Source organism: Saccostrea echinata, unplaced genomic scaffold, assembly GCF_033153115.1.
Source record: "Saccostrea echinata isolate AGI-Se365-2 ecotype Australia unplaced genomic scaffold, CSIRO_AGI_Sech_v1 ptg000057l, whole genome shotgun sequence".
NCBI classification, from domain to species: Eukaryota; Metazoa; Mollusca; class Bivalvia; order Ostreida; family Ostreidae; genus Saccostrea; species Saccostrea echinata.
In genome coordinates, this window is record NW_026889806.1 from 3,167,159 (window position 1) to 3,192,951 (window position 25,793).

Below are 25,793 nucleotides of genomic sequence, written 5' to 3' on the forward strand. Positions count from 1 at the left end.
TATATATATATATATATATATATATATATATATATATATATATATATATATATATATATATATATATATTACAGGTGGGAAAATTTTTGGCTTCCATTCCCCATAAGAAAATTACGCAAGCATCCCACTTCATCTTAAGTATCAATGTTATACAAACTATATTTTTTGAAAAAAAATTGCTCTTAGCAGGAAGGCAAGAAATTCTTAACTTTGATCTTTTTTTGGTATTTATTACCATGGCACAATCCCCTCCGCCCCTTATTGTGTCACCTGCAGAGCAGAGCGGCACCAAGGGATCATTTTACCCGGCGTCTGTCTGTCCGTCTGTCACACCTTATATCTCAAGAACTGTAAGAGCTATGGATTTGATATTTTCCACATTTAATGCTTGGCACTATGGCTTTTGTGAATTTTCATAGTTACCGACCTCGTGACCTTTGACCTTCTTTTCAAAATATTTCATAGTGCCGATATATAAGATATGTTTGACATTCAAAAGATAAGTCTTTGATATTTAGCATGTGCACTGTTTGTCGTAAGACAATATGAAAAATACAAGTATTACAATCCACTTGACCTTGACCTTTGACCTACTTTGCAAAAAGTTTCTCGGGCAGTTTAATTAAATGTATGAATTTTAAGGGGCACGGTTATAAATAGCATTAACACATGAGCCCATGATAGTGTACTTTGAAACCGTATGATGTTCAGTTACCCGACAAACATATTTAAATACTATGAAAATACATCGGGATCGGTATTTCACAATGGATCGTGCAGACTGAGAATTGCAGCAAAGACAAACTGAAATCTCTTTTGAATGATTATACACCTTTAGCTCATGAAAAGTACTTTAAAACTGTATGTTCTTCAGTATCCACACAAACATATTTAAATACCATAAAAAATCGGGATCGGTATTCAACAATGGATCGTGTAGACTGACAATTGCAGTAAAGACAGACTGAAATCTCTTTTAGAGGATTGTTGTAAACACATATTAATAAAATAACAAATATTTAATTCTAATAATTTTATTTTAATTATTCACTTGAAGGTTATGGTACCATATTTTCTTTTGATTGTCAGATTCTATCGCAGTCTTATACTATCCATGGATGCCACTTTTTCTTTGCAGGCAAATGCATGTTAAAAATAACATGTACATATTTTCCAAAAATTGATTTTGCTTTGCCTAGCAAAAATGTCTTGTGATCGTGAAATTTATTTAAATGTTTTCTTTCGAAGACTTGCTTGTTTGACAATTTCTAATAGTAGTTTTGCAATTTGATTAAAGCGTCATCAACATTCATATTTTTTCTTGTTGTCTTATGCTCTCGTTGAAAACAATCGAACTGTCGCTCATTAGGGGGTCCTGGATTTTGATTATGATTGATAGTAATGTATTAAAATAAACCTTCGATGCTAATGAAGTGGACTATTAAATTTATCATACTTTATAATAATAGCTAGTATCAACTGCTGATAATGTTGAACTGCTGACCTCCAAACAAAGATTTCGGAAAATTTCTGGACTTCTCAAGTTTTTCTTAAAATAAGATCAGCTGATCCTGGAGTATATTATGCTCACTTAAACCCCTGAAAACTTGACCTGGTCAAAATGACCCTGGTTCTGGATATGATTCGTTTTTATTCACCTGGGCCAAGTCTGCAGTTCCCATGTTGTTTACTTCAAAGTTTATGAGCAAGATTAAAGTCGTTTAAAAAGATGCAAAAATGCAAGAACTACAATTAAGCAAAAAGCATTCACACGTACCCCCTCCCCCTTTTTATGAACAATGATTTCATAAATGAAAATCAATTTTCACAAAAATACGAATATCAAGAATGATATACTTCTGTATATAATTTATTGAAAAGACAATCAAATTGATTATATGACAACTACAACTTTCTGATGTATTACTAATATCACGAGAAATACAGGTAGTAGAACATGCAAATTTAGGTTTATACTTTAACACGGCTGAAAACATATTTTGATTATGTCCCGATGAAAATATTTGGGGCTATTAAACTTGACACTTAATGTGAACAAATTTTCAACATAATCCAAATGGAAGATTTCAAAATTTACCATCTTTGTAAGTGTTTCTGGTTCTATGTTGATTATTGTCAGCGTATCTCTGTAAAATACAAAAAAACCTAATTATGTCGGTCCAATATAATATAAAATATTTTAATACAATACAATATGATAATATGGAATAATATAATATTATTACATTTTCAACAGTGAAAAACTGTGATTTATTTACTGAATAAAAGTGATATTCTCTCACAGTGTGAAAGGATACCAAAGTGATATTCTCTCACAGTGTGAAAGGATATCAAGGTAAGTAAAAATAATTTCTGGCCTCTTATAAGATAGAGATATTAACTAAACCGTCTTGATAGAGACTAAAACTGCCAATTTCTCCCCTAAAATCCATGTTACAATGTTTTCAATCTTATTAAGCTATGACGTCTCAACCGCTCAACTAATGACGTCACAGCCTATAAGACTGTGTTAACAAAAGACAGGGGCACAGGGAAAATCAAAGAAAATGTAAAAAATATCCTCTATATATATTTCAAAATTTCAATGAAATAAATCATTCAATAGTTTTAATGAACATAGGAAAATATAAAAAGAAATTTGCAGTTATAGTCCAACAATGCGACGAATATTTTTTATTACCTAATACAACTGGATTTGTATGCATAACAAATTTAAAAATTTTCTTAATTATGCTAAATTTTGCTCAAGGAAACTTGTATAAGGACGACTAAATTTACAAAGATAATGGCAAAGAAAGAAGTAAAACATCTCATACATGAAGAAAAAAACAAGAAGTAACAAGTTCTTTCAGTCCTAAAGAAGCCCAAGTATCTGCCTGTTACAATTCTAAGTTTGTGTGCAAAAATTCTAAATTAAGTGAGTGTCTTTCTCTGATCAAAATTAATCAAAATTGTCAAAGAGTTTTCAAAACCAAAATGTTGATTGATTTTACATGTGTACCAAGCTTTCCAGTTGAAGATAAAAAAAATCTCTTTATTTGTACCAATTCTCCAAATAATGGAACTTAAGAAGTTTTCTGCACTATGATTTAAATGAAAATATGGTCGAGTGCTGAAAGTTTTTTTTAGCCTAGGACAGTATTTCAATAACATATTTATCCTTCCAGACCTGGATGGTTTTTTTTGCTTGCAATATGCTTAAGAACTTGCGACAGGTAAAGACCATGCTTATTTTTTATATATACATACCATATACTTAAAAGTTTAGAAGTTTTATACAACATGCTAAGCAATATGCTAAGTAAAAATCAATCTGCTATGCAGGAAAATGGTACTTAAGTATATGCTTAAGGGCTTAAGAATATTTATGCATACCTCCCCCGATTTTGTTGTTTTATTAGACATTAGATTAGATATTAGATATATAGTATTTTTTACTTTTTTCAAATTGGCCTCGTGCAAAAAAAAAAAACACATGAAAATTGAGCTCTTCCCAACACCTTGGAAAAATAATCTAATCTGTTGACTGATTAGATATTAAATAATTGTACATTATTTTAAGCAACTAATGTCTTTTATTTTTGCAAGCAACAAATATGTTTTTTTTTTTTTAAGAAAAACTATTTTCAACACATATTATAGGACCACCTGATGCATTGGAAGTAATGTCATGAGAATTGAATCTCAAAATTCCGCTTTTCTTATATCCCTCGTGACTTCAGCAACTTTCCTTTTTATATATTGATATATATTTCAATTTCACCTGCATATGGGTTTCTTTTAGCTCTCCATGCACCTATACGGTATAGAAAACAGGTTCCGAGTAAGACTAATATTAAAACAGGTACAGACAACTGTCAAATAAGTTTATATTACAGGGCTTTCACCAATCTCGTTTTAAATAAGCAATTCGCAAATTCTATGGTTGATATATTGGCCTTGTTTGTAAATATAACCTATCGTAGAATTGTATTTTGACAGATATGTTTCATACTAATTTTTAGGTCATTGCTACAACACTTTCACTACAGATTGCTCCGTTTATCAAATCAATACACAGGGCTCATGAGAAGTATGTCAGAAAAGGAATGATTACTCCTCCTAGACACATGATCTTATCTTTGGCGTTTCCATGAGTCTGTGGTTTTGTTCTATTCATTATATACTATTTAAAAGATTTATGAGATCGATCACTGCGGTTATCTTCACCTTTTTTAACTACAAACATACCTTAGCTTGATTAGTAAATCCATCGAACTGTGTTTTCATCACCTTCTTTCGTGCCCGATTTCGCTTCTTATGAAGACAGCAAATACAAGTTATGAACAAGGAAACCAAAAGGAAAGCCCCTATTCCAACATAGATTATGTAATCCCGGTACTCTAAAATGAAAACCTTTTAATTTCAGAGATAAAAAAATGTTAAATTTTATATTTAATTATTAATAAATTGCTTTTGATACGACAATACGATTTTTATAGCCTTTATCTAAGCTTGCATCAAATCTTTGTTTCTTCTTTCAGGTAGCCAATATGCTTTAGAACTTGCTGAAAATGTACTTTTTCTGTGGATTCAATCTGTGGATAAATCTGGAGAATCATGATCAATCCGCGGATAGAAAATTATTACTTTCTTGGATTGCCATTTTATGACTTAAGCGCACTTCAAATGATCGGAAAATTTGTGAATTTGTGAATTTAGCAAAATAAATCCCAAGAGGAGAAAAGTACATCTACGGTATTTGAAATGATTTTTCAAAAGAAGTATACGTGTTGTCTAATCTACGAGCTTCTCATTTCTCAATTAGACAAAGTGGTATAAAAATGAAACATGCCTAAGATGTTTGCATTTCTTGAGACCCCGTTCCTTTCCGTTTTCATGGAATCTTTAATTATCACTTATTAGAATGCTTTATATTTCACATGGCAAAAAAATACAGATCATGAAGATTGTTAGAAGTTTTGAAGCTTTACATTACATACGATCTTAAAATCAAAAGTCTAAAATACTTACTGCTTAGATTACTTTCTGGAAGATTTTCTCTGCAGATGAAATAAAATGGAATTTTTTTATTGTAATAATTAATTCAAGACTTATTATATATTACTACGTAGGTTAGCGGAGATATTTAAACAATAAAATGCTTTCTTTGAATTTAAGTACAGAAATGCAGTTGCAGCTGTTGTGGAAAAAATACAAAACACGCGCAAGTTGGTTATATACTTTTTTTGTGCAATGGATGCAACTGTTAAATCCCGTACTAACAAAAAAAAAGAAAGACAATTTATCGGTAGTATTTTTTTCTGTATAAATAAAAGATTTTCTTTGTAGGGCCAACTTAAAAATAATGTTTGTTTGCCTTCTCTCGACTCAGGATGAAAAAAATTGGTCGGTAGGTAGGTGAGAATTTTTTTTCCAGAAAATTTCAATTTCAATGCTATTTTTTTCAAAATCTATTTTCCGGAATGCATAAAAAATAATTGCTTCCTGGAGGTCAAAAAAAGTTTTTTATCGAGTCATTTTTAGCCAGACGGCCGGGAGAGGGCAACAAGACGATGTTTTAAAAGATGGCCTAGATTAAACAGAATGGAAATTAATGATTGTCATTATCAATTCAATACCTGTAATACACGTAGCTAGATTAACGGAGATATTTAAACAAAAAATGTTTTCTTTGTTTCATAGTACAGACATTTATGTTGCAGCTGTTGCAGAAAAAAATACATAACCCGCGAAAACTGATTATGTAAAATTTTTCTGCAATAGCTGCAACCGTTAATTCCCGCACTAACAAAGATAGATTTTAATTTTATTGCTTAAATTTTTGTCTGGATAAATAATCAAATGAAGTAGGTATATATGAGTACGTGAAATATTGTATTTTTGATATGTATGCAATTATAAGTTTCATAAGTTTCACAAACAGTGGCTTGAGAAAAGCCCGTTCTATACTGATTGATAAAAGAAGTGGATAGTTCATAAGAAATAAAGGGATATATCTTCAGTGTATGTAAATATTTTATCATTAATATGGATAACATAATGTGTTATATTACTCACCTACACACTGGCCCACGGTTTGAATTCACACACTCGTAATCACTGGGACAAGGATTAACTACTTGTAGAATTTCACAGTCTGGGGTTACTTTGCTTATCATACCTTAAATTGAAATTTAACTTTTTCATTTATTCTATCATGTTTCATAAAGTAGTCCACATAAGTATTAATAAACTGTGTCTTTTTAAGAAAAAAGCTACAAAGAAAATCATTCTTGTTTCTTTAATGCCTTTTCAAGCAAGTTTTCATTATAGGTGAGTGACCGTAATACAATTGCTTAGAGGTGAGCGATTATGTAAACTGTGCATGACTGATTTATTGTTTTTGATTTTCTTTTTGTGTTTGTTGATTTTGTTAACAAAATGAATGCACTATGTATTATTGCATTATATATCCTTTCGCAGAGTATCTCCATGAAAATGAATCTAAATCCAAAACTTTAAATATAAAATAAATATCCCAAACTAGAATATTTTCCAATCCAAAAAAATTCTCTCTACCTTTAATTTATGAGCTTATCCTTCATATTCGGAATAACATGTAACATTTCACTAATTACGAAATTTATGAGCTTTGATTTTAGCATCTGAATCTTACAGTTTATTAATCTTTGAAGGTATAATAATAAAAAATAAATATTTTTTATTCTATAATTCTAAATATAACAGTGTTGTAGAAGAAAATTAACAGTATTCAAGCTCAAAGTCCATTTAAACAATTCAAATCGGGAGCAGAGTACACTGGCCTCCAAGATCATCAGAGGTGGGATTAGGTGCCATGGAGGAGTGAGCATCCCCTACCGATCGGTAATACGTGCCGTGTGCTCGTTGTCATAATCGGGAAAAATGGACAGTTCAGAGTGTAAATAATGTTCTAACAATTAGTATGAAAAACATCAGTCAGAATTTGACTTAATGATAGGTTGTATTTACTGATAAGGTCATTGTATCGACCATTAAACTTGCGAAATGATGACGACTTCAAATGAGACTGTTGATTTCTTTGTTTGTCAATGGTTTGTCTCGTTTTAGAAAGTTTTCATACAAAGAGCATGCTTGCTCCTGCGTATCGAAGCAACTGGGAGACAAAAAAAACCGTATGTAGGTGATAAGAATATTTAGATTTAAATTTACTTTGCGTAATTAGAAAAAAATCAAGGGCATAATAAATGTTTGCGTTTCTGTATTGATAGTGATGAGAATTCCAAGCAGATCCATCACATGTCATTGTAAAGCAAGAAAAGAGGTTTATTTTCTATCTAAATGCTATATTTTTTTTCTTTAAGACTTCGAATAAAAAGTAAATCTATGAAAGAAGGGAGTTTTTGACAATAGCACGATTAATTTGAAATTGCATTTCACCATTGTGAAACTGTTGAAAATATTACAGTTATTGTGAATGACAGTTCGTGATATCAATAACTGTAATTGTATACAATTCTTACGAGATGTGCCCGTTGAGTCTGTTATAGCTATAGAAGATACCGTCACTTCTTTGCCTTCATACATCACTTTATAATTCCCTGAAGCCATATTTCTGGAGAGAGATGCCACATTTGATGTCGACTTGGACTCACTTGTTGTTTTGATATCATAACTGACTTTCAGGCTGCCTTTACTTGATAGAGAATTATACAAAATTAGTGTTATGTACAAAATAGAAGAGAGAAAGTTGTTTATGTAATGTATGTTAAAGCAAATCACAATATCCTTATTATCTTAATGTTAACCACAATGGAAAAATGAAATCTAATTTTTTTTAAAAAAAATTTATAGAATGTATTTATTTATTCTTACTGAAGAGTTTGTACAACACAGCTGATAAATCTGGAATTCAGCTCATTTTTGTATAATAACACAAGCTGGAAAAATATTAAAAATAAAAATGAAATAAATCACATGTAAACTTACAAGTAATATTTAAAATAACATCCCCTCTATTCAAAAAATTAAATGTGTGTAAATATGTTTGTTTTTGTTTCAAAGGTGAACTAAATAAATAATAAGAAAATTGTAATTAAAAGATTTCTAGGAAAGTTTTAGTGTATGACAACACTCATACCATTGTTTGTAATTTTGACATAACGGCTATCTTCTGAGCATGGTCTGACAAATCTTCTGGAATATCAATTGACAACGTTATTGTAAACATAAACAACAAAGTAGACACTGATGTGGGCTTAGGTGTCGTCGTTTCTTGTTGTATGGTTGTTTTATGTTGTACTGTTGTTGTTGTCGATGTTGCAGTTGTTTGTATTGTAGTCGTCGTTGAAGTTGCTGATGGTGCTGGAGTTGTTATCGGTGGTTTTGTTGTTTTGGATGATACTGGTGTCGATGATTTCGCGGTTGTTTGTTCAGGAGAAGCAGATGTTACTGTTGATCTACACGGGTTTTGGTACTTTTGTGTTGTTGGTTCTTGCGATGGTGTAGTTATTGCTGGTCCATTGTAACATGTTCCACAGCAGATATCTGGGTTACTTGGACAGTGAAACAATGAACATCCTGTAGTTTTGTCTCCATATTCACAACCTAAAAGCAAAATTTAGTAGAATATTGGCTAAGAAATATAAGTATCAAAGTTCACACAAAGGAAGTGTTCAAAGAATTATTTATTCTGAGTGCCAGACAATAACATGGCAATCAAACCTCAAGTACATTCATTATATATATATATATATATATATATATATATATATATATATATATATATATATATATATATATATATATATATATATATATATATATATATATATATATATATATATATATATATATATTACAATTTCAATCACGTCTTAAAGTACTTCATGTTTTAAATATGAATCAATTTTTTAATACCTGTTATTCCTGTAAAGAAGTTCTGACACTGTCGGCAACAACGAGTATTAACCGAGTAGCAAACGAATGGGTATTTCTTTATGTCTTCAAAGGAACAGGTTATATCATTTCCGCTGAATTCGAAAACTTTGGCTTTTGTATCGCCATACAGACACGATTCTGTAAGAGAATGATGGTATATGAAAGTATTAGAAACTGGCTCAGAATCAATTGTCACGATAATTGGAAATGTTCTATCTTTCGTTTCAGGTCCATTAATATTACGCAGATTTTTTTAAAGGAGTAGGACACATTTTTCATGCCTTAATTGTCACAGTCGTGGTTGATATAGGTGCAAAACATAATTAAACTCATCCACACTTGCATAATTCAGGAACAAAACATACACTCTGTAGTTTCATTTAAATTGATATACACTCCTCATTTATATTTTCCTGCTTCCTCTATCATTTTTAGATACATCTATTTATTTTTTAGTGTTTCCAAGTGCAACACAAAAGGTATTGCTACTCGATGTTCCATGATGTCCTGTGGCGACATTTTTTTTTTGTTTCAATAAGCACTATCTGGCTTCTGCAATTGCTCTATGTTCGACGAGTTAAATTATCAAGTCATCAACCTGCATATGAAAAGATGCAACAACTTCTTTATATGCTCACATTTTGTTTCCTTTCAGTGCCATTTTTACAGAGATATGACTGATGACATTACACAGTGTGTTCTTTGTGAATTATTTAATTCTGATGTGCTCCATGAGCCAATGTATTTAGTTTTAAATTAAGAATTCTCAAACATATCCTGATTTAATTTAATTTGTTTTTAAATTCAAACTGTTCGGACACATTGTTTATAAATACAATACCTACAATGTTTCTTTTTTGATAGATTGATTGTATGTTGATTTACGTCTAGTTCGAGAATTTTTCACTCATATAGAGTCGTCAACATATACCGGTGAAGGGCTTCAAATTTTGACATTTACTCGGCACTCAGGGCCATTGAGCAGTGAGGGATTTTTATCGTGCCAACGCCTGCCGTGACAGGGGGCCTCGGTTTTTAAGGTCTCATCCGAAGGACCCGCAACTTTCACTTCAAAGTGCCGAGCGCATGGCGAAGGAACAGTTGCTACCCATTTTTTATCGACTTAGGTCAGTCGCGGCCGAGATTCGAACTCACGACCTCCCGATCAGGGAGCGAGCGCTCTACCGACTGAGCTACCTTGGATGGTTGTTTGGTTGTAAAATGGTGTTAAATAAATAAGCTATGAATAAGTTTACTTTATTGAATAATCCTCGTACATTATATTTATGAATGAAGATTTGTTCTATAAATGTAAGCCTAATTACAAAATCTTCGTAAAAGATTAAAGGATCAAGATATTTTACTTGGATCAATACTTCTGAGTAAAAAACTTACAGAAGAAATAATTTCTTAATGGGGGTATTTTGGATACCTCAATTTGGTCAGTGAGTATAATCATGTTTGTTTGATATCTACATAAAAAATAAAGTAAAATTGAATGAGACAGTGAGAATTTTTTTTAGATACTCCTGTATGCTAAGTATAAATTGTCCTTCCTTTTGATCTATCACCTTCCAGGAACCGGCACTTGAAAATTTGTCAGTGAGAAATGTATCAGGTTATAACATTGAAAGCTGTTGTCCACTTCAGATTCTCTCTGTCTCACTTCAGACACCAAAAACAAAGATGCAAATATTAATATTGAAAATAATTACGGTTGTAAGAAGTTTCAGCTTTTAATCATTTTCCATAATTTATCTTTTCTCCTGTAATAATAATCCTTTGTTATATCTTTTTTTCATTTTTGAATTTCTTTTGGTTGCAAAAGTTCTGTAAAGAAATATAACCTTTTCATTGGTAAATCTGGATATATATACCCTAGAAAAAGCATGTGGACCAAACACTTCTTTCTCGGTCGATATGCTTTTCTTTAAGGTCTATATGTTTAGGGAGTATTCCGAAACAAAACGCTATAAATGTTTTAATATTTGTTTAGCAGTTAATGAAAAAGATAATAATTTTCATCATGTATCAATGTCTAAAATAGAGCAGTCTCTCATATAATGCATTATTACGTCGTACTTATTATTATGTCACAATTAAAAATTAAACAGGTGAAGTCATCACTATTGTCGTTTTACAAAGGTATGATGTATTTAAGCTTAAAATAGAAATACCCCGTCTGTATGATGTTTTATACTTGGTATTAAATATTAAGTATTAAGTGCAAATTTGGGGTGAAATGAAGCTTTTAAAAAGGTTACGTGTAAGACATATCATATTCGATAGATAATTCCAAATTACTTACTCTTAAAAAGTCCATTATATTTTCGTACACCAACATAGCCTGCTATATCTAATCTGTATATAATAAAATCTTTCTTACCATCACCAGGAGGTGCACATTCATCATTTTTACACACACCAGCAATACACCACTGAAATGAAAGATTTGGGAAAAAAAAAGTGTTTCAATTGATATCTTGTCAGTTTAAGTTTTGTTTGATGTATATGCCAATGTGAATGAAAAACATCTTATTTCTTTGGATTTACAGTTTGAATACAGTATACATGTTACACTTTAATGTACTTTTTTATTTCCACATTGAATTCCGTCTCCCCCAACAGCTGAGATACACAAACCACTTCCATCAGTCTTTTTACACCATAATTTAGTGCAGATGGATGTAAAGTTTTGGTTGTAAACGTCCTATATGAATAAAAATTCCATAATCATTGGACAACTGAACCCCTATCCGAGTATTATGGAGACGTACAATTCTATTATCAATCTATCTTTCAGAAATTTTAATTATTTTATATGAGGTGATAAAATCAATTTTTACCTTACAAAATGACGATTCTGAACCCAAAATATGTCGGCAATGTGCGTCTGCGTCATATATCTCACCAGGAAGTGCTGTGTATTGTTTTAATGCGTCAGGGTTGAACTCCGGACTTAAGACAGTCATACAGTTGTTGTTTTCCCTGTCATTTTGTAATTCGATAAGCTAAGATACACTAGCTGAGTGGTAAAAAATGATGTTTCAGTTTATCATTGCATATCAACGTTGAAAATGTTGAAAATATATTTCGACTAAATCGAAATGTTTACTTTCTGTTCGCCATTAAAATATCGGCGTATTGTATATAGATTTCGGCCTGAAATGTTAAATCTATATAGTATTTGTTGATGTATTAAGTAGGGATAATTCATTGACTTTACTTTCTTAAATGTTGGTATCACTGACTTTTTAAGTCTACTTTCATGACATATTGAAACAAGAGGCCTATATGCCACAAACCTCACCCAAACCACATTTCACAGCTTAAGAAATGGACATGTAGAAAATTAAATCAATTAAGGCCCTTTAATAACTTTGAAGGCTGTGACCTGATCAAATGAATATATACACACCAATATACCATTATCATCTGCATACGGGGTTTATATCTCTCAGTTGATTCTAAACGTAAGAGTATACTCTACGTATGGACAATTTCTAAAACGAGCTAAAGTATTGACTAACAAGTTTATTAAACAAGAATATCAACAGTCTCGTTTGATCGTTTGAAGTCATCATTTCGCAAGTTGTATGGTCGATACAATGACCTTGTCAGAACACAACCTATCATTGAGTCAAATGCTGACTGACTTTTTTATACTAATTGTTAGGCCATTAAATTATTTATACACAGATCTTTTTACGGATTTTTCGGGGGGGGGGGGGGTCGATCATGACAAGGAGCACACGGCGGGTGTGACCGGTCGGCAGGGGATGCTCAGTCCTCTATGACACCTCTAAAATTTGAGGTCTGTGTTTGCTCTGCTCCTAATTTGTATCGTTTCATTGGACTTTCGAGATTGAATACTGTTTGTTATCTTCATATTTCATTTCTTAGTAACCTTTGATACATAAATCATATACGGTACCAATTTCGATGCACCAGATACGCATTTCGACAAAATATGTTTCTTCAATGATGTGTTTATTCATGAGGATCGTTGCATTTTAATTTGACTTGCTTTGCTCCAACCAGAATTTCTTTTAAAGATTTAAAAAAAAAAGCCTACCAAAGCTCCAATGACTATGAATTGAACAAACGTGTATTTATGCAAAAAGGATGCTTGCATATTGATTTAGTATTTGTGACTCTATTAGTTTTTGCGAACTATGGAAATAACAAATAGTAATCAAGCTCAAAAGTCAATTGAAAAATACAAATCGGTAGCAGAGCAAACAAGGACCACTAAAAGCATTAGAGGTGGGGTCAGGTTCCATGGAGGAGTAAGCATTCTTTGTAGACCGGTTTCACGTGCCGTTTTTTAAAAGATTTTTCCATGTAAATTCCAATGTAAAACTTTGATGCCCCTTTGTGGCCCCACACTACCACAGAGGTCTTGATTTGAACAAACTTGAATCTACATTACCTGTGGATGCTTCCATATCAATATGACTAATCATGGAATTCTGTTCTTGAGAAGATTTTTAAACATTTTTTTCTTTTTAATTTATTTTTGTATTTTCATTTTTTTAAACATATATTTCTTTTTAAGAATTGATCTTCTATTGTGGCCAAACCATACCCCCAGGGGCTTAAGTTGAACAGACTAGAATCTACACTACTTTAGGATGCTTCCATATTAATATGACTAATTATGACATTTCTGTTCTAATGAGGATTTTTAAATATTTTTTACTATACATTCCTATGTTAAACTTTGATCCTCCATTGTGGCCCTACTCTACCCCTGGGAGTCCTGATCCTGCTCCTTGTCATGTTCGGTCATACGGAAAAATCCGTAGACAATTCAGTGTGTAAATTGGCCTAACAATTAGTATGAGAAGCATACAAGTATACACTCACACAAGCAGGGGACCTTGATGTTCCTGACATAAAAAATCTTGATTCACTTAGCAGTATACAGTAGGGGTTAAAACTTAAGAGGAGGATCTTGGGATTAAATTCCCTTCACTCATTTGTAGAAGCAGTAACAAATTAGAACCTGTGATTTGCAATGATGTTGAAAATATCTCTTTGTAGAATTTTACCCACAATGCACAGTATAGGATGCGATGATTTGCCCAATGATTCAACATTTAAATTACTTGAATCTAAATACATAAGAAAGCTTCCTCGTCTTTATTTTTTCAGGTCTAGTCTTTACTAAGATTTTAATTGATCCAACCCTATTTTAACTATTTATTACCTCCCTTTGAGTTAGGGTGTGCCTCTTTATTCTAATAAATGTCACACAAGGATGCATTGTGGCAATTTTGGTTTAAATTGACTCAGTAGATGTAGAAAAGAGGATGAAAATACGACAAGTTCACAATGACGCACATGTAGACATAACGTATGCTGGATAAACTCTGATCAGAAATGTTCACTTGAGCCCTATGGCTCACATAAGCCTAAAAGCATTATTAGTATGCATAAATTTAAAACAGTGCCAATACTTTTTAAATAATATGGTGACTTAAATCAATATGGTTAAATGTCTATTACAAGTGTATTTTTTAAACTAAAAACATGGATACTTAATAGGAAATCTACTTTAATTAATATCTCTCCTTGATCATTTTCAGTGTAATACATTGTATTTGTTAAATTAAAGATTTGCAACACATATTTTCAAATTGCTTTAATCGTCACGGTAGCTCAGTCGGTAGAGCGCTCGCTCCGTGATCGGAAAGTCGTGTGTTCGAATCATGGCCGCGACTGACCTAAGTTGATAAAAATAGGTAGCAACTGTTCCTTCGCCAAGCGCTCGGTACTGTGAAGTGAAAGTTGCGGGTACTTTGGATGAGACCTTAAAAAACGAGGCCCCATGTCACGGTAGGCGTTGGCACGATAAAAAACCCTCACTGCTCCATGGCCCTGAGTGCCGAGTAAATGTCTAAATTTGAAGCCCTTAACCGGTATATGGTGACGTCTCTATACGAGTGAAAAATTCTCGAACGGGACGTAAAACAACATAAAATCGATCAATCAATCAAATTGCTTTATTTACAATATTTGTGTAATGTTGGCATCGTTCTGGTGAGAAAACTATTTTTCCAAACTTCGTGACAAAATAAACTCTTGTCTTTTACTTACAACAAAGACAGGCCTGTGTTTGGAACCTAGTGAACAGTTATGATATGCAGTTAAAAAATGTAGAACTTTGTCAAGAAAAAAATTAACTAAATCTATAAAAGAGGACTATAGGCCACATCACTCACCTGAGCACTTTGGCTAGAAAACAAAAATTCAGTTTAGCATTGAAAAGTTTAAATATATGTGGTCCTACAACACCCGGATGGCAGAGGACGGGGTCATGATTTGAAAAAAAAAACTTGAATCTACAGTACCTGAGGATGCATCCATATTGATATTACCAATCATGGCTTTGAAGTTCTTGACAAGAAGATTCTTAAAGATTCTTCATACATAATTGTAAGATTTTGTTCGCTCATTATGACCCCTTCTTCCCCTTGGATCATGCTTTGAACAAACTTGAATCTACAGTATGTAATAACAAGATTTTTAAAGGATGCCATTAAATTTTGACTAATTCTTGATTATCTCCCGTTGAAAAAATCCAAAATATAACAAGCATAAAAGATAAGCATTCTCTGTCGACCCGTCAAACCCGCCGAGAGACCTATGAATTGATCAGGTAGTTGAAAATTCCGGGATAGATTTACTAACAAGATCAATATAACGACTAAAATTTTAGAAATGCTGACTTCAAACGATATTGTTCAAATTCTTGTAGCATTAGCATAGTTGTCAGTAGCCTGCCTCGGTTTAAGAATTGATTGTACTCAGAGCATGTTCTAGAATAGATTGGGAGATATAAACACCATATGCAGGTAATAGTGAAATATATTACTACCTAAAAAAGGAAAGTTAACGATTGAAAGGCTAATTGAAAGGCTGAAGTCATTTCTTTTGTCAAACAATTTAGTTGTTAGGTGGCCCTCGTCGTCTATAGTCAATAAACATCCAAATATGAAACAGATGTGGCAGACTCTGTGATGTCTTTATTTTAGAGTTAACTGGGATACTGTACGCATACTTTTTTTTCCACGGGTCAAAATTCCGCTGAATCACAATTTTTGTTCAACCCGCGGATAGAAAATTATTATTCTTAGTTTGCCACTCAATGCCTTTAATATACTTTATGTACGCTAGGACAAATTTCCGTGGAAAGTTTGTGAGCGCGTACATAGCGTAAATTAATACCACGCGGAAAAAGTACTTCTACAGTATATCGAGTTGAAATATGAATGGAAATAACTATTTTTAATTAAAAATATCCTCGTGCGTATATCTACATGTTGAGTTGAATCCTACAGCAAGTGTTTTCTTCTCATAAAGAAGTGATTGAGTAAATTCTGCTTCTTAAAAATATAAAAACAAATCGGCTTATAAGACAAACATATGTTACGGCAAAATGTTGAATATGCATAACCTTCATGACTAGCATGCTGAAATATTTAAGAAATAAATAACAAGGTTAAAAAGTTCTCTGGGAAACGAACTTGGTTGGTCATGTGATCAAATTCTGTGAAGCCTGAAGGGCTTCTAAGTAGATTTGATCACTACCAACCAAGTTCATTTCTCTGTGAACTTTTTAAGATTTTTATTTATTACTTATATTTACATTTGAGACGCATATTCCAATAAAAATATTACACGAACGACCTGCCGTATCACTTTGATGTGAACTGGAAGATATTCGGTCATGAAAGTTCGCCTAGCTCCAACATTTGAATGTTTACAATGATTTTAGCGATCAAGTTCAGGAAATCTCTGTTTAAAATGATAGAAAAATGATCGGTTTTGAGAATAATCTTACATTTTTTATGAGTTCTTTATATATGTTGAATCAAAAGGGGTGATATCGTCTGTTTCAGTTTGCATACCTTCAAGGGAATTTTGGGTTAAAAAGGTAAGCGCGATTTTTAATTATTCAAACCATTCTTCACACCGAAGGAATATCTAATAGACATCTATCGATTCAAAAAATATTCATATGCTTTGATTATTTCATCTTTGTCATCGCTATCAAGTTAGAAATTCCGAAACCAGTTTTACTGTGACAGAAATATGTAAAGGCAAGATATATCGCCGTGTGATTCGGTCACGCTTTTGACCTCTGATCCCTTAATAAGTTCATATAGAATTGAATATATTCTATCTTATATAAGTTCATCTAAGGGAAGTATATTTAAGTTTCGATCACAAATATATGTATTGCATTTTTAAAATAGCAAAGTACCTCTTGAGATAAATTTAATTTATAATTTTTCCTATTCATTGGCTCTGTTTGGATTACAAGTAATCTTTATATATTTTTCGCTTCAATCAATAATTCTTTATGAGTTTTTTTTATATACCTATAGATGTTCAGGATAAAAGCTACTTTTACATGAAGAAATGTGTAACTGTTTGTTATATTCAGGGAACTGTGAGAGATCTAAAAAAAAAATCAACCTGTTCAGTTTGTTGATGAATGATGTGAAATAATTCGTGGAACATATGGAAAATTTCCAGGGATTTTGATTATCCATAGGAACAGATGTCGCCGCCATGATATAAGCATCGTTACCATTGCAGGAGTTGTTGATTCCGTCATGCGCAGCACTCAATCTAAAAACCAAAAATAATTATTTGTATTTGATTTGTTCCGAAAATATATTCTATTATTTTAACATACTGGCTATAAGTTTTTTTAAATTTTCATTTAACCAAACATTCATGTTTTAAAAAATATAGCTATGTGGGATTAATTACGTTAGAAAATAAATTTGAAATTGTAAAGTGTCATGGATATATTTAATCATAGGTCTCCTTATACATAAATCACAGAAACAAGGGGAAAAAACGCACAGAAGAATAAGGCGTATCTACATGTAATTTAAACAATGTAAATTGTGAGCAGAGCCAACACAGAACTCTGAGATCAGGTGCAAAGGAGTAGTAGGCCTCCACTTTCGACCGCACACACCTACTGTGTGTCCCTTATCCGTAGTCAGTTACGTATGAAAATGATTGCCTAACATTTTTTATGAAAGACGTCAGTCAACATTCGACCTCACAACAGATTGTATTTGCATACAAGGTCATTGTACAGACCATAGATTCTGCATAATGTTGACTTTAAACGAAATTGTTATTCACTTGTATCACCAATTTATTTGTCAGTAGCTTGCCTCTTTTTTGAAATTTTTGACACGGAGAACATGCTCCTGCGTTTCTAATCACCTGAGAGTCATAAACCCCATACGCACGTGATGATGGTATATTGCTACATAAATAATGGAAGTTGACGATAGAAATGTGGAAGTCATCGCGTTTATCATAAAGTTCAGTTGTTAGTTTGCCATCAATGTCTTTTTCTACTAAAATATCCAAATATGATGCAGTCGTGTAAGATTCCGTGGTGTACTTATCTTTCGAGTTCAGAGGAAAATAAAAGTGTGAATAAAATAATAAGTGTTAAAAGTCATCACTATATCTAGATGTCGAATTGAAATCAACAGCAAGAGACCTTCCTTTCGTGTAGAAGTGTTTCAATAAATACTGCGTCATATAAGAATACAAAATAAGATACCTATGGACCTCATCGCTCAACTGAGCACATTCTCTAGAAAAAAAAGCAGAAACCTTGTTCGCTCATTCTAACCCCACCCTAGCCCCGGGGGCCATGATTTGAACAAACATAAATCTACCCTACCTGAGAATGCTTCCATATAAATATAAGCAATCTTGGCTTTGCTGTTCTTCAGAAGAAGATTTTTTTTTTAAAAAAATTCTATATATTTCTATGTAAAACTTTGTTCGCTCAGTGTGACCCTAACCTAGTCATGATTTGAACAAATTTGAATATACACTTCCTTAGACTGCTTCCATATAAAAACCACCAATCATGGCTTTGCTGTTCTTGATAAGAAGATTTTAAACTATTTTTCATATATATTTTAATGTAAAACTTTGATTGCCCACTGAATCAAACACGAGTATAAAGCAAATTGTCAAAGTGTGTGAGCTGTAAACAATTTAATCGCTGTACGTATTTGGCGATGGCGAAACACGGTTCATATTTTGTCAGAAAAGATTTATAAGGTTCCCTTTATTAATAACAAATATGACGTCATTTCGCTGTTGCATTGTGCGTGAAATCGAAAAAATCAAATATACCACGAAAACTTATATTCCACGACATGACCTCTAAAAATACACTATAAGATACACATGTACTATTGATTACTATTATAGTTAATTATAATTTACCATAGTACTAAAGTTTTGACTATAGTAATTCAAAATTTTATAGATAGCTTATCAAAGCTTTTTTGATTTTAATTTGAATTTCAAATTATTATATTTCATTTTCTGCAACTCTTCAATGGGGTTTTCTGATATTTAAACAAATTATTACTTGTATATTTTAGGAATGACTCTAATTCTTGGCCAAATTATTTGAGGATAACCTGGTTTGGGTCAGTTTACGCTTTATAATTCGCGAAGCGGATTATAAAACAGCGTAAACTGACCCAAACCAGGTTATCCTCGAATAATTTGGCCAAGAATTAGAGTCATTCCTTATAATTTAATTCTAAAATCATTAAACAACTGTGGGTGTAAAATTTCGTTGCTTTTTATTAGTTCAAATTTGCCGCTCAATAATACAACCCTAGTAACGGAAGTGATGGGAAGCGAGGGGAGGTAAAAACTGATACATAGTCCTAGCAGCCATGTTTTTTGTTTACATGTGGTAAGATCCGAGTTACTGTTTGAAGTTAAAGGTACATTTATTAAATCTGGAATTTTCCATGAATCCCGAGGACTGGAAATGAGAGGATTGCATGGATACAGACGATTCAGCTGGTTGTCAGGGGGGGGTGTCCCCATACCAAACCAGGTTATACAGAAATAATTTGTGTTCCTTTTTGGATATTAACCAATCAGAGGCTAGAATACAAACAAAATTAAATTATTCACATATAATTTCCAAAATTTACATCATTGAAATGTAATTTGAGAGATATAGTTGATATAACCCCCGGGGAAAAAAACTAGAATAAAATTCCATATTAAAATAAAATACCACTTTCTATGGTTTACTATAGTTAACTATAGTGATATTTGGTTAGGGAGGAGACGATTTACACACTGTCAGGCATAACATCTTTCATTATTTTTTTATTTTTTCTGAAGCCAAAATCATTCAATTAAATATTTTTAAAAAACCTAGTGGAAAGGGATATTGTATTTTGTCGGTCAGTAGGAAATGCTAACTAAACGACCTGTATGGCATGATCGTGATCGGGGGGTCGTGAGTTCGAATCTCGGCCGCGACTGACCTAAGTCGATAAAAAAAAATGAGTAGCAACTGTTCCTTCGCCATGCGCTCGGCACTTTGAAGTGAAAGTTGCGGGTCCTTTGGATGAGACCTTAAAAACCGAGGCCCTGTGTCACGGCAGGCGTTGGCACGATAAAGATCCCTCACTGCTCAATGGCCCTCAGTATCGAGTAAAGGTCTAAATTGGAAGCCCTTCACCGGTATATAGTGACGTCTCTATATGAGTGAAAAATTCTCGAATGGGACGTAAAACAACATACAATCAATCAATCAATGTATGTCATGATAAAAAAAAAATTGAGCAATTAATTAAAAAATGAATACCCATGTCCTAATTCATGAGCTGCAATTGTAATAACGTTAAAATCAAAGTGATCCTCCACCACGGATACAGACTGGGTCGTACACAAAGCTCCAAGCCAGGCCAATCCTGCATTGTCTGATGACCCGCCCTTAGTAAAATCGTATCTAAAACAAATATTTAGGTAGCAGTTATGTAAATATTTTAGCTTTAGCTAAAATCATCAATACAGTAGCATTACATTTTGAGAGAACGTTATGAACTGCTTGACTAATTTTGTATGTTTATGTTTTTGTACATTTATAAATTTAATTAGAAAAAAATGAATGTACACTGTTCATGTATTGTGAATACCTCATTCTACAATAGTAATATGTTTATTAAAGAGAAAGACAAAATTCAAATGAGTTGTTTCTAAAAGATTCATACAATCAAATCGTACCTTGTAAACATCATAGCATGATCATGTTGAGGTAGCCCAGGGGTTCCCTGTAACCATGACGTCACTGCTGTGAGTGCGACTTCTGAGTCAATTTGTGTACCAGAAACTGACACAATTTTATTATTTTCTGTAAAGGTCGATTTTGAGGCAGCCTGCAATGATAGGAATAAGATGAGCTTTTTTTTTCAAAAAAGATAAAATATTAGCATAGTAGAACAAAAGTCGTCCTCCTTATAATTAGTTTAACATTCACCGTTGTAGATTAATCTAAAAAACTGATTTCAACATTATATCACATTTTACTGTGGAATACTATAATAAACCATTCTATGAAAGACTAATACTGCCAAAGTTTCTTGAAATATGTTGCTGTGGTCCATGTATACAATGTTTTAAATTTCACAATCGGTAAGTTATGACGTCTCAATAAATCAACTACGAAGTCAGAGCCTCAGTACGACACCGTGTTACGAAAAGACAAAGGGCAAATTTAAAAGAAATTAATAAACAGAAAATTAAATGTTTCGTGCAGCTAGATACGGACTTTATTTCACTCGTAAGAAAGGATTTTTTTTTTTTTTTTTTTTTTTTTTTTGTTTTCGATCATTCTTCACGTGAAAATATAAAAAAAAAATCCTGTTCCACTTGTGATATAAATTCTATAATCAACTACAAAGCATTGAATATCCTCTATTTATCCACTAAAAACAAAGGCTACAATAGTAACTATACCTTGTCTAGAACCTTTTCCTACAATGATTATACAACGTGCAAAGAGGAATAACTTTCTTTTGCTTATTTTATTGACAGCAACACAACTTTGAAACTGTTGTCCATTACCCCCTTAGCAAGACCTATTTTCCTTCAGCATACTCACATCAGCAATGTATATTCCAGAAAACAGAATTGATATTGTATAGGATGATGTTTGAATATTTTTGTAACGAACGTCCATCTGAAAAAAATAATCATCTGTTTCATTAATTAAAAGATTTATTGATTGATTGAAGAAAGCAGGTTTTTTCCATCAGTATTTTATTAATGTTAATTTTAATCTTGATCCATATAATATGAGCTAGGAAGTAAAACGACCATTTACCCCATTGATAACAAAAGAGTAGAACTCTCGAATATTTCCTTTCGCCTCTTCATCTTTTGCAGTTAAACTGGAAGCTTTGCTTTGTTCATACCAACTTCATAATTGGAAAGAGAAATGTAATTGTATTTCTTGAGGGAATTACGCTATTTCTCTCAATTAATGTTAAATTTGAATTAAATTAAATTGGTTCCGGTCAATATTTTAATATCTTACTATAAATAAATGGAGTAATCAATAATAAAGAACATCTCTATTTTGTAGTGATTTATTTGTCTCTTTTTTCTGTTAGCCCTGTTCATCTTAGTACCATGGAATAATCCACCTTGGTCCATTCCTGCGACAAACAATTAGTACATTTCCATTCCTAAACACAGACGCACTACTTTTCAAAATTTACATATTTCTTGCTTGATATTCACATAACAGATTGTTAAATTGTAGATAAAATGGGATACTAATAGCACACTGTACATTCAAACATAAAAAAAATAAAGTCGCTCAAAACTACAAGCCAACACTTTTATTTTCACTAACTTGGTTTCAAAACATCAGCGAATGGTGCATGTGATCTATCTACTTCAATGATCCTGTACTTTGTGTCTCTGTCGCTGACCCGGAGGCAGTCGTCGGTTTCAGGTTCCATTATATACTCGCTTTTTCTGTATAGAAATATCCCCGTCTAAATTTAGGACAAAACATTGTTACAAAAATCTAAAGGTCAAACCATTGAAAAGTAATCTATCAATATTTATTTCAACTTTTTAATTTATGATATTTTATGATGGATAAATATTTTATATTTCTATTGCTGTTTCATTTCTCGACATTTATAACATATTACCCAGTGTCTGAGATTTAACATACCATGCATGAGGAGGAATTATTGGACATTATCATAAAGGATGCTCCATTTTCCACGTCCTGATAGAATCTGATCTCCTATTCAATACAAAAAAACCGGTCTTTAAAAGATGCATTTATAATTTAAAAGAAAAGTGAGAAGTGACATGACAAGAATTATCAACTCATTTACAATTTAGCATTATGTTTTCATTGATAATGGTGTAATGCGGTGAAAATGATCTCGGTATCTTGATATCTCCTACATTCCAGTCATCCTTGAATTCGCAATGTCAAGTTAAGATTGACACAATATTTTGAAAAAGCTAAATTATTATCAAGAATACCAATGTCATTTAAATTAATATTTAGTCAAAATATATTAATTTATTTCCATGTTAATATGTTGAATGACTGGCTTTTTAGTTTCTTTATATTTATTAACTTAACAATATTCACCATCTAATTATACATCGACTCTGATCTTTCAGATATATCGATTGATTGTATGTTGCTGTACGCCCCATTCGAGAATTTTTCACTCACATAGAAACGTCACCAAATAACGGTGAAGGGCTTCAAATTTAGACCCTTACTCGGCACTCAGGGCCATTGAGCAGTGAGAGATCTTTATCGTGCAAACATGACATGAAGCCTAGGTCTTAAAGGTCTCATCCGAGAGACCTGCAACTTTCACTTTAAGGTGCCGAGTACTTGGCGAAGATTCCATGTCCGATCACGGAGCGAGCGCTCTACCGACTGATCTACCGTGGCAGTTCGAGATAAAAGCATGACAAATGTATAAGTCTTGGCAAAAAACATGTCCAAGTTTGTATTTGTTAAAGAAGAAATTCAAAGGTATGACTGAATGGCAATTATAAAATCGCATAGTCTAGGGGCCTTGACCTTTGATATATGACCTTGAACTATAATCATTTCAGTTTTATTTTATTGGAATGACATGCTGAAATTTGATTTCTACCCAATTCACATTTTGGAGTTATGGTCTGGAAACGATTTTGAGGCAAAGAGACCTTTGATATATGACCTTGAACTATAATCATTTCAGTTTTATTTTATTGGAATGACATGCTGAAATTTGATTTCTACCCAACTCACATTTTGGAGTTATGGTCTGGAAACGATTTTGAGGCAAAGAGACAGAAGTTATCCCAAAATCAATATGCATCAGTCCATTGGGGATACATATTTCATTCCTTTTTATCTATAGCAAATTGAAAAGATTTAGGAACTTGTATATCGTTAATGTTAATTTATGCAAGTGCAAATGACTGAACATTATGAATTATTTACTCTGATACCTTTGATTGTGGAACATGTTGAATCCTTACGATTCCTTCAGAATCAGTTGTGTATATAGGTGCATTTGTTTCAGTATTTTGATTCCAGGTCAGATCAAAGTCTATGAAACCATCACTGAGGGACAAAGATAAATGCCTGGAACCATTTGCCGATCTTACACCCCCATCGCTTAAATCTGTTATCTGTACACTGAAAACATCTAAGAAAAATAAATGAAAGGAATTATTTATTGATGAAGGTTATTATTCTAGAATAAAATATGACTTCTTAATCAAAAAAGGAAGCTTCTTTGAGCTCTCTAGCCAGCGAAATCCTGGTTTGTTTGTTTGTTTGTTTGAATGTTGTTTAACGTCCCTCTCGAGAATTTTTCACTCATATGGAGACGCCACCACTTGCTGGTGGAGGGCTGCAAATTTTTACCTATACTCGGCACTTACGGCCATTGAGCAGTGATGTATCTTTTTCGTGCCAGCACCTACTGCGACACGGGATCTCGGTTTATACGGTCTCATCCGAAGGACCGGTCTCCACGTCCCACAGTGGGATTCGAACTCGCGACGTAAGGATCAACTCCTTACTTCGCGACTCTAGAGCAGACGCTCTAACCACTGCGCCACGCGGGCGACAAAATCCTGGTTTGAAAATACCTTGAAGTTTCTTATTGTTTTAAATCTTTTAGAAATGCTCAAGTAGATGTAAAATGAAATAAAATTTTGTGCAAAAGGTGGAAAAAAACAGTGATCAATTTCATAAATCCAGTTAAGAATACGAATCTTGAGCAGGGAAGAACAGGAACCTACGGAAATACCAGAGGTGGGATCAGGTGCCTAAGGGGAGTAAGCATCCCGTTTACACCCACATGGCCTTCTATATTGATTAGGTAAATAGAGTAATCGTATAAAAATAATAGCCTAACAATTAATGGGAAATATACCAGTCATAATACGACGCCACGATGGGTTGTATTTGTAAAGGAGATCACAATATGACCATACATGTAGCATTAGCAAAATACTGACTTTAAACTAGATAGTTCTGAAATATCAGCTCAATTAGTACTGCCATTCATAGTCAAAAAGAAGATAACCATTACTTACTGTCTCGGTTGTTCCCCTTATTCCTAGGAAATGGAAGCATCCCAGTTGTACAATACATTCCAAACATTAAAAATAATATTCGGAACATGTTGCGTTGACCTTGTCGCCTTAATCTTAGAAAATGAAAAAATAGTGGCATTTGTATTCGATCAAATTCATCCTTCTACCACATATAAACATTTTTTTTCTTACTTAAAACATCCACAAGGCCACAAGGACGAATATCCATTCATAAATTTGCACAATCATATTATTTCACAATTGGTCAAATTGCAAACAAGTTTGTAATTTAATCATGTTTGAGTTATCTTACAATTTTAAAAAAAAACGTAAAATCCAATTACACGTCCCTATAGCGTGTGCTAAATATAGAAGAATTGTTATGAGGA

The 25,793-nt window shown here is 32.6% G+C and overlaps 1 protein-coding gene across 2 annotated transcripts; it reads right to left on the minus strand.

Moving 5' to 3' along the window:
• Window positions 1-1,849: 1,849 nt before the first annotated feature.
• On the minus strand, window positions 1,850-25,577 carry LOC133174219 (uncharacterized). Of its 2 annotated transcripts, none has more exons than XM_061309294.1 (21): window positions 25,405-25,577; window positions 24,307-24,506; window positions 23,009-23,083; window positions 22,679-22,823; window positions 22,358-22,478; window positions 22,145-22,238; window positions 21,923-22,000; window positions 21,046-21,197; window positions 20,627-20,770; window positions 17,431-17,586; window positions 11,790-11,931; window positions 11,534-11,653; window positions 11,330-11,381; window positions 8,923-9,081; window positions 8,144-8,610; window positions 7,879-7,943; window positions 7,527-7,699; window positions 6,082-6,184; window positions 5,035-5,063; window positions 4,294-4,403; window positions 1,850-2,147 (listed from the first exon to the last, which is right to left on the minus strand). In XM_061309294.1, exons 1-21 carry the CDS (start codon window positions 25,541-25,543, stop codon window positions 2,088-2,090), a joined length of 2,784 nt encoding a protein of 927 aa, XP_061165278.1. In that variant the 5' UTR covers window positions 25,544-25,577; the 3' UTR covers window positions 1,850-2,087. The 2 variants fall into 2 exon arrangements, with proteins under 2 accessions (XP_061165278.1, XP_061165277.1); XM_061309293.1 differs by having other exon boundaries at window positions 4,252-4,403.
• Window positions 25,578-25,793: the final 216 nt, after the last annotated feature.

What these genes read in the sequence shown, in the direction of transcription:
- LOC133174219 (XM_061309293.1), bottom strand. Translation starts at nt 25,543, where the DNA reads ATGCCACTATTTTTTCATTTTCTAAGATTAAGGCGACAAGGTCAACGC. An exon ending in CATGCTATGATGTTTACAAG is followed by an intron (nt 20,771 to 21,045) that starts GTACGATTTGAT and finishes TATTTGTTTTAG; the next exon opens with ATACGATTTTACTAAGGGCG. An exon ending in ATGTGCACCTCCTGGTGATG is followed by an intron (nt 9,082 to 11,329) that starts GTAAGAAAGATT and finishes ATTCTCTTACAG; the next exon opens with AATCGTGTCTGTATGGCGAT.